General features: G+C 47.5%; 1 protein-coding gene and 1 long non-coding RNA gene across 3 annotated transcripts in view; one reads left to right on the forward strand and one right to left on the reverse strand.

Annotated features, from left to right (window-relative positions):
• ARL3 (ADP ribosylation factor like GTPase 3) overlaps positions 1 to 8,701 on the forward strand; it is a 29,967-nt gene extending 21,266 nt beyond the window's left edge. For both annotated transcript variants that reach the window (XM_027529460.1, XM_027529459.1), the window contains exon 6: positions 8,432 to 8,701. In XM_027529460.1, the coding sequence (XP_027385261.1) occupies positions 8,432 to 8,479 (48 nt within the window). In that variant the 3' untranslated portion in view covers positions 8,480 to 8,701. The remainder of the gene's footprint in view (positions 1 to 8,431) is intronic.
• Positions 4,523 to 7,091, reverse strand: LOC113884661. Its single transcript, XR_003508963.1, has 2 exons — positions 6,845 to 7,091; positions 4,523 to 5,723 (listed from the first exon to the last, which is right to left on the reverse strand). It is a non-coding gene; the product is annotated as an uncharacterized LOC113884661 (long non-coding RNA).
• Positions 8,702 to 9,892: the final 1,191 nt, after the last annotated feature.

A 9,892-nucleotide genomic window follows, 5' to 3' on the forward strand; every position in this document is an offset into this window, starting at 1 on the left:
CTGGTACTCTCAAGGTAACAGAGCCATCAACCACACACTAGTTATCCTAGAAGTGTTTCGTTTTTTTCTGTTGGCTGTCTCAACTACCCTCAGGGTTGGTGTCTATTTCCTGCTGCTTTGGGTTGGTGTCCCACAGGGAGGCTTCTGCCGCCTAAAAGCCTTACGCTTTACACCGAGGAACTGTGTACCGGAAGAGCAGGCTCCCCTTCATTTGATATTAATTTGGGACAGAACACGATGGTAACCCAGACACCAGAGAGGCAGTGTCCTCAAAGAATGATCAACAATTGCAGCTCTGACGCATCCTGCCAAGCAACCTCAAGCCAGTCAACCCTTAGAGTCAGCCCTCTAGGACCGCTTCTTGATTCTGAAGCCCCCAGCATGCCCCCTACGCCTTATTTTCAACATCTGGTATACCTGCCAGGGTGGTGACACAGTGCCGTGAGAACGGGACAGTACCGCTGCAGGGTGCTGTGAGGGGGCAACAGCGTCTAGAGAGATGGCATCTCCCCTCATTGCCGTAGGGCGTGTGTCTGGTGGTGTGGCCAGTTTGCTTTTCTATGATTTGGTGTGTTGGGTTTGGTTCTCTATCGTTGTCCAGCAGCCTCTTTCCATTTCCCTCCTAACACTCTTCTTCCCTTTCCCTGCAGATATTTGACAAATGTAATCGCTTTTATCTCCAGCAAATAATCACTTCCTAGAGTTATCTCACTTGTTCCATCTGTGCGCTGCCTGTTTTTTTCCCTTTGTGTTACACAAACTGCCAGGGCCCCTTCTGTGCTTTGCCACTGGATCTGAGGGCAGACCAGTTAGCACAAGACAAGTGCCCCTGCTCCAAACCCTTCCATACCTGTTCTCAGAAGCTCTTGGGGCGTGTGTGTGTGTGTGTGTGTGCGTGCTCTCAGAAGCTCTTGGGGTGTGTGTGTGTGTGTGTGTGTGTGTGTGTGTGTGATGTAGCCAGAGGTGGTTTCAGCTATGTCCCCAAAAGGGAAGCTGGAGCTCTGTGAGTCTCTGTGAGGTTTAGGTTTGGGGAGGGGGCAAGTGTTAAGTCTCATCTATTTCCTTTCTTCTTTACTAGATTGTGGTTATAAAGCAATATATTCTTGGGAATTACCTGGTGGTCCAGTGGTTAGGACTCTGTATAGGGGGCCCAGGTTTGATCCCTGATCAGGGAACTAAGATCCCACAACCCCACAGTGTGTTCAAAAATAAATATGTACGGCAATATATTCTCATTGTTAATCATATCAAAGTACTGCTGCTGCTGCTGCTAAGTCGCTTCAGTTGTGTCCGACTCTGTGCGGCCCCATAGATGGCAGCCCACGAGGCTCCCCCGTCCCTGGGATTCTCCAGGCAAGAACACTGGAGCGAGTTGCCATTTCCTTCTCCAATGCGTGAGAGTGAAAAGTGAAAGTGAAGTTGCTCGGTCGTGTCCAACTTTTACTGACACCACGGACTGCAGCCCACCAGGCTTCTCTGTCCATGGGATTTTCCAGGCAAGAGTACTGGAGTGGGGTGCCATTGCCTTCTCCATCAAAGTACTACATAAAATTAAAAACTAAAAAGTTCTTTCATTTCCTCTAATCCCACTTAGCAATGAAACGATCATTAATAGTTTTATTCTTCCTAGGTCTCCTCTATAAAATTACAGTCACATATATGGTTGTATGTGTCGATCAGGTTTTGAATTAACTGGGTATTTTTCAGCTTAATTTACAAGTTGGTCCAACAAGTCTGTTACAGCCCAGGATGTTTTTGCATAGGGAAATTCTGATCATTTTAGTTAGCTTTTTACTTTTAAACAAAAATCAAGTTTTACCTAAAGTATTTCTCTCAATTGTGCATAAGATGGTGCTCATTGGGCCTAGGGTTATTTTGGTGAGGGTAAAGGCCCAGGAAAAGAAACAGCTTTCTTGTGTTTATACAGACCACTTCAGCAAGAGGACTATGCCTCTCTCAAATTGTTTAGAGCCCAAATGTAGAAAGTAGAGGATCTTGAGTTTGGGGACTCTAAAGGTGGAGCTTAAGAAAAGAAATACATTTTGTATGCATACTCCTAAGAAAGTGGAAACTGACAGCTGTGTGATCTTTTTTCCCTTGGCCAGAGTGTCAAAAGGAAGAAAAAGCAAAGCTGGAACTAGCAGTGAGGCTCTTGTTTCTTCAGCCAGCCTTAGGGATATGAAAGGGAGGAACTAGGGTCCCCTCAAATCAGTCTTTAGAGGATCTGTATTCAGGTCAAGGGGGCTTCCTCAGAGGAGGTGGGAGGACGCGGCGGTCATTGTCTTCCCAGCCTACACCCCTCCCACCCTGGCTAGGCAGAGATGAGAATGGACTCCCTGCTCCCAACTGTCGATCTGCCATAGAAAGGGAGTTCCCTTTAAGCCACAGGATCTTCAGGCTGGGATAGAGGCCTGAGCTACCGGACAGAGGGTGGGGGCAGGCAGGAATCAAGTCAGACAGTCCTGTATGGTTTGATTTTGTTAGAAAATTCTTCCCAGATCAGGGACCTTCAGCAACTAGGTTCACAGGAAGTGCGAGATCATGAGAGATCCAGCAAAGAACCATGAGCAAGAAAAATAATGATCTGATGTGGAGGAGAAATAGTTTGAAGGTCACTTAATTAGTTTAGTAGATAGTACCATGGTGTATAGAATTGGGTACTTAAGACTGGGATTTCAAGGTTAATGAGATTAGATTATGGTTAATAGAATGATATAAATTTAGAGAATTTAACCATTATTTGAAATGGGTTATTTAATAAAAATGTTAATTAAGAAGGGAATCTGCTGTCTATTGTCCTTTAATGGCAACCTTTGGGGACTGGAGAAAGGTCGTGGAGTTTTCTGTGGAAACAACATTCATTGTGAGGCACTGATTGACCATGTCCCTCTTAGGTAATACCTTTGACCTAAGCTCTTGCCCACTCAGCCAATTTCTTGTTTTTCATTTGAAAAAGAGTTACGTAGAATTCTTTTCCCTGCATTGCTTAGTTCAAGAGCAGGCCTTTTAATGACTCGTACTAATTAAGGCTTTAAGTATTCCTAAAAATGAAAGACTTTACTTTCAGACAGAGATTCTGTGAAAAAGTTACTTAAAATTCCTTAACTTCCTATCTCATCTTCCCATTCTACCCTCCCCACCCATGGCCCCCTGAAAGCTGGTCAGCAATGGGGAGAGCTACCAAAATGCTCAGTCGTGATAGGGGTCAAGCAACTGGGACCACAGCCCTAATGACCCTGAAAGAAAATATACAGAAGTCAAAAAAAAAAAACACCTGGACTTTCCGTTACTGTTCCAGATATTTAAAAACAACTGTCTTTTTACATTGTTTTATGTATATGCCTGATCAAATGCATTTGTGAAGCCTGTCCTGTGCTGATAAATAACCCTCGAGTGGGTGAGTCGGGGGAACACATCTGCTAGGTGAGGAGACTACTCGGGCAGGGAACTCACTTCTCCTTAGCCAAGCAGCTTAAATACATGATTCGAGATTGTGGAAGTTAGTGATTCCTGAGGTGGATTTCGGGTTCTTGTTTTACCTGATATTCTGATGGCAAATACCTGCAGCCAGGCAGTCCCTGGCTCTGGATGTGGAAATTGGCTTTTGCGGGTTTCTAGAGAGTTGGGAACCGGTCTTTGTTTGCCTGACTGATGTTGATGAGGAGGCAGCCCATCACATAATTAAAGCAGGTTTTCAGGGGGAGCTGTTGAGAGCAGAGGCAGGTAAGGGGCACTAAAAGCTGAAGGAGAGCATCAGTCTTGGAAACTCTGCCAGGGAGAGCCCCGTAATCCAGAGGAGTGGTCAGAGAGACCCAGTTATGTCAAGCAGATGAAGGCAGGGCAAAGCGAAACTGAACTGTGTCCGGGAGGGAAAAGCCACGGCCCCCTCCAGCAGAACCCCTTGCAAACACGGAGCAGCCTCCGTCTGCATCCAGGGTTGCCAGGGTTTCTCGTAAACAACACCTAACCCTGGGACTCTTCTCTGCTTTTCCCTGGGTGTCTGGAAAATAGTGAACAAAGGATCTGGCTGAGAGTCAGAGAAAGGTGTACAGAAATCAGTCCCTCTTCCACCTGCAGACCTGAATGTGAATCCCAAACCACAGCTCTCCCTGGCGGTGGTAGTTTCAGGTATTTGAAGACATTGCCTCCCCAGAACTGTGTGTGTGTGTTTAATTAAAATTATACTGCTTTAGAATTTCCTTTCAAAGCAGAGATCAGCAGTTTCAACCTGGGCTCTAACCTTAGTCATAACAGAGATCTGCCTACACCAGTAGCTTCAAGCTAGCAGAAGGTTCTCCTGGGTATTGCTCTCCATGCCCCCACCTCACATCCATACCTTCTTTTCACATCGCTCCCACATGCCCTGTCTTCCTTCTCCGAGCAGGAGCCGTAATCCGGCTCAGAGAGCTCTCACCTTCACAGAAAGGGCCTCTAGCAAGGGCCTCTAGCCATCTGAGTCCTGCCGTGTGAGCTGTCCTTCGGAGTGCCTCACAGATGAACTCTAAACTAGCCCAGGTTCTTGTTTTTGTTTCTTTTTCCTTGATCCGAGGGAAACTTTTTTTTTAATATGCCAACAGAATTTCAATATTTTTTTAAAAAATAACATTTACAACCTCTTTCTAGGCCTGGTTCAGTTATTTTTGACTCCCAGGGTGTATGGAACTGCTTATCTGCAAGTCAGACCTCAGGTTTATTTTTAAATTTTCAACCCTCTCTGTAGAGTAGGAAAGCAAGCTTGGGTCATGCAATTTTGCTACCTCTCTGGGGCAGTGCCTTTTGTCACCAGAAAAAGTATTAATAGCAAGCCATATTTTATGTATGCTGCCTCCAGCTGCTCCTTGACCCTGGGGGCCCAGTGGCACAAAGGAATGGGCTGCATTGCTCACACGGGCCTGAGCAATTACTGATGTGACGGTGTAGTCCTCGTGGCATTAAACAACCAGACCCACCCAACCATGGCTGCCACTGCTCCCTTCCTTCCTACCACATCATGCCTTTAATCCCGAAATGGAGAGCTCTGTGATCAAGTAGGTTTCCACCCATGTGATTAGGGGCCACCTTCCATTTTTCCCAGTGGTTAGTAGGGAATAATCCCATGACATGGTAGAAGTTATTTCCTCTGCAAGAGGCCAGAGAAAGCTCAGTATTTGAGGTTCAGTGTCTCTCCTAAGCCAATCAATTCAAATTCAGTTTCAGCAAGGTTGGTCGGGGGGAGGGGCAGTGGAGGAAGAAAGGGAGGACTATACCATGAGATTGTCAGCCCTGTGAGGAAGATCCAGTTTGCAGAAATTTGGTCAAACCAGTTGACAGTAAAGGTTCAGCCCTTAAACAAACCTACGAGTTCATTTCCTTCTTTGGAAGCAGAGCAGTAACCTGCTTCAGGTAAACTATCACCTTTTTCTCAGTCATCTGTTTAAAAGAAAATCAAAGCCTTGCTAAATTAAGGCCAGAGTGATGTGGCTGCTGATTTAAGGTTCCTCCTCTTGCAATGATGTTGTCTCTAAAGAGAGAGATTCCGCTGGAGATGGCAGGCTTGCAGCGAGTTAATATGCTGGGATCGTGCTGTGATATAAAAATGTAGGATTCCACAAGTATCAGTACCTAGCAACCTAGGAATCTTGAGAGGTGAGTGGCCGGAAACAGCTTCTGGCACCTTCAGAGCTGCAGCAGAGCCACGCCGGGCGCTTCTCTGGGGCTGTTCCTTCTCATGCCCCTGTGTTCAGCTGAAAGTCATAAGAAAAAAAACTGCAGTTGCTCCCTCTGCCAACTTGAGGGTAAGCGCAGCTTCTCCCTAAGCCTGAGGCAGAGCTCCTCCCCCGGCACTTGCTCTCAGTCATTGAGAAATGGTCAGTGGTGCACTCGCGCGGGCGCTGGAACTAGATTGCCTGGGTTCACAGCCCGCCTCTGCCACGCATTCTTCTGTGCCACCATTTCCTCATACCTAAGTACCTACTTCAAAGGGTTGTTACAAGGATTAAAAGAAATTAATTAAGTGTCTGCTGCTGGGTTGGGAAGATCCCCTGGAGGAGGACCATGGCAACCCATTCCAGTATTCTTGCCTGGAGAATCCCATGGACAGAGGAGCCTGGCAGGCTATGGTCCATAGGGTCGCAAAGAGTCAGACAGGACTGAAGTGACTTAGCAGGCAGGCAGGCCAGCCATCGTGCGAAGTTCTGTAAACACCACCCCAAGCCAGTCTGGCATGGACCCTCCCCTCAGGAATCTTTCCTTGCCAGTGGGCACCTTTGAGGTAATATCCTTGTTGACTGTTGCCTCCCTGACACCTCCCAGCTCCAGTTCAGGTCCTCCTCTGGGCAGTAACAGGAAAGGCACAAACCCCCAGCCTCCAAACACTTTAGACAGATCAGCCTTCCTGAACCAGAGCGGAGTTAAGTCTTCCCAGCTTCCCATACTCCAGGTTGCAGGCAGCAGCTATGGAAAGTGCCCCCGCCCCGCCCGCCAGCAGGTCAGCTGGTGGGGCCCGACCTCTGAGCGCCCTCTGCTGACAGGACTGGGGCTCTCACACACATCTGGAGGACACTACCCCTCAGCAGGGCTCCCCATTCAAATCCCCTCTGCCTCCATAACAGATACCCAGTAGAAAGCTGCCCCTCACCCTCCACGTTCTGCCTTGGGTTCCTGCAGCTGAGTAAATATTTTTCCTATCTCTTTGAGTGCATTCATGTTGAGTTACATACAATAAAAGAAGCCCAGCCCCCTCTGTAATCAGCCGTAAAACAAGAGGGAAGACGGTATTCAGTGGGAACACTGCTCTTGATTTCTCTAAGATGATTTGATAAAATAGTGCAAGTCTCTATAGATCAGGAAATATTGAGGTACGCACCTTTGATGGTGTTTGTGCGGGTTCCTACAGATGGAAAGTGCCACGTAAGTGCTGAGCTATTCACCTTAGAAGGCAAAAAGAAGATGGTTATCTTATTCATCTCTCTTTTATTTGTAAAATCTTTTTTGTCTCCTGGCAGGTGATCTTTTTTTTTTCCTGGAAACCAATTAGCTCCTAAAATTAAACATCCTTCTCTTGAAATTAGTCCTTTTCATAAAAATGGTCTTAAAATTGGCCTCAGCTTTTCAGAGTAAGCCACTGACCCAGTTGTAATCGGAGTCCACCCTCTCTCACCTCGCCATCCACCCCACCCCGGTCCCTGCTGCTGCCAGGTGCTGTCCACCTTTGTGAGGTTTTGTGCAGTGGGCCATGGCCAGCCTCCTCTAAGGTCTGCTCTGGGACAGCCATCAGATACTCTGCTTCTCCCAACCAAGTGCTCTGATGGCAACTGGCGGAGTTTTAATCACTGTAAATTCAGGTTATGGTCAGATTAGCCAGGAGATAGGATGCCTGCTGGTTGTTTTGCCGTGATGTATTGTTTATGGGATTAATGCTCCGAATGGCCAAGGGTGTCAGCTGATATTTATTACTTTAAGCTGTCTCAGCTGTTCAGGTTCAACGACTAGCTCCCTGGTCACAGGAAATGCAGGGCTCTGAATGTCATGTATGCCCTGAGACGTCTGTGTGTGACAGAAGCAGGGGAAAAGAGAGGGGGTGCCTTGCAGGAGCCTCCTTCGATTTTATTCTGGGCTTCTGAGAATTCTGCGCAACTCTTAGGGTCACACAGACTCTGGGGAAAGTGAGCTTTCAGGGATGGCTCCTAAGGGGGTTGAAAAAGAGGTCGTCTCTGGTGGGCCTGGGATCCACAAGATACGCCACCTGCCAGGTGGCTGTACATAGACATTGTGTGGATTTTACCTCTGTCCTCCAGCCTTCTAAGAGAGGACACGTTCAAGGTTACTGTGCCTTTAAGGGAACCTTCTCCCCAGTCCCTCTGCTTGGTACTGCTTAAAGCTGCAAGAACCAGGCCAGGCCCCTTTAAACCTTCCCTGGTGCTGCACAGAGAAAAATGAATACACATTGCCCCAGTGTGTGTCTAGTAACGCGCACTGCAGTCGGTTTGTTTTTCCAAAAAGAAATTTAATTTAGCCCAAGTGTACACTGTCACACTGTAAACACACCGGGGCACCAGAAGGGTGGCTGATTATTGAATTTAATGCCCTAGCAAAGGTCAGCTTTTAGAAAAAGCCAAAAATGGCTGGAATCTGTCCTGATAGCTCCTCAATCAGGCCTGGGATCCAGGCAGATGTGTTTATTTTTTCAGAGGGAGTTCCTGAGGACCCATCTCAAGTTCAGGCTCTTGACACTCCCCCTCCCGTCTCCCTTCAACCTCTCAGAGGCCTCCCCACTCCTCCCTAGGAGGTCACTGTCCCTGGTCACCCAGGTGGGCCCCTGGGGCAGGCAAGCGCCATTGAGCCCGTGGCTGGGGAGGGAGGACCCGGGACCTTCTCTCTTTCCCCTCGAGGGCTGGAGTGTGTGGTGCCTTACTTACAACTAACACTGCCTCTCTACCCATTTCCCTCAAAGGACGGCATGAACTGGGTCTGCAAAAATGTCAGCGCAAAGAAGAAATAAAATCTCGACAAATGGAGATGCGGGAGCTGAATTCTGTCCTGAAAAACACTAATTTGCTGCTTTCTGACCAAATGTTTTTCCATCTGTGTACAGCTACAGCTGTATGAAGAGAAGGAGCAACACCATTTAAAAAGAATCCCCATTCCAGCCGTAGATTTAACTGATCTCTGAGGCTCAGTATCATTTTTCAAATAAAGGAATTATATTATTTCTTCTGCATAATTGAAATAGTATTAAATGTCTCAAAGCACATGATTAGAAAATGAGATCTTTTAAATGAGCAAGAGATTGCATTGCAGTTTAGACAATTCCAGTGGGCTTTTTTCTTTCAAAAAAAAAAAAAACAGTGGGGGAGAGAGGAAGAGGACCACAGTTTAGGCTGTGGTCATTTATTTCCTGACCTGTCCTTACTTTCCCCCGTGGTTTTGAAGCCAAGATAGTTTGCTCATGCTGGTCAGTGATCTCTACCATCACCCATTACCAGGGCTGCAGCCTGTCTGGGTGGGAAGCTGCACGGGCCAGGGAAAGGAGGGGGAGGTGAGGAACAGCAGATGATTAAACCATCTTGTCATGCAGGTAAGAGACTATGTAATCCTCACCCTTTGGAAAGGGGGAAAAAAAAAATCCTTTCCTGCAGACAAGTCACCACAGAAACATACCCCGTCCCCAACCCCCCAGCCAGCCACACAGGGAAGCAAATTCTTACCACTTTTGACTGTAATGACATCTGGAATGTAAGGAGAGGTGGGAGGTTTAATTCCAGAAAAATTACAAGGTCCTTAAAAAGCCCTCACATGGAGGGCTCAGGCTAGCGTAAACAGGCTTTCTCCAGTTCAATGGAGCAGTGAGCAGCTGACTCCGAGATTAGCTGCCTTCTCCACGGCCGTCCCATAGAAGGGATTTCTAAAGCTCAAAGAATTCTATGTTTAAATGATCACAATAGGCCGCTGCTATCAGATTTTAAAAATAAATGCAGCTTCACCATGAACCTGCTCCACTGAGAAAAGCCAGGCGGATCGATCTTCAGAAGAGATCAATTTTTACAGTGCTGGCAACTTGGTGGTGTGGGCTGCTCAAGGGTGGAGAGGGCTTGCTGCCGGGAGGCGCTTGGGTGGGTAGGGTTGTGGGGGCCTTGCCCAGAGAAGCCAGAGTCACCCCAGCTCCTGGTCCCCTCAGCCTCTCTCTAGCAAAATGTGTCCTCTGTTGATTGATCAGAGAGGAATGGCAGGAGATTTCTCCTGCCCTGTGTTGCAAAAAGAGCTTGTTTCCTTGAGACTTAAGAAATCCCCAGCTTCAGACAAGGGAAGGTGGGCCAGAGCATCCCTTGGCCTTCCAACCGAGCTCTGTTCTGGTGCCTGGCCTCCCGGGTTTTCAGAGAATGAATAAGAGACCGTCCAGTAGCTGACGGGTCCC

Source organism: Bos indicus x Bos taurus, chromosome 26, assembly GCF_003369695.1.
Source record: "Bos indicus x Bos taurus breed Angus x Brahman F1 hybrid chromosome 26, Bos_hybrid_MaternalHap_v2.0, whole genome shotgun sequence".
NCBI lineage: Eukaryota > Metazoa > Chordata > Mammalia > Artiodactyla > Bovidae > Bos > Bos indicus x Bos taurus.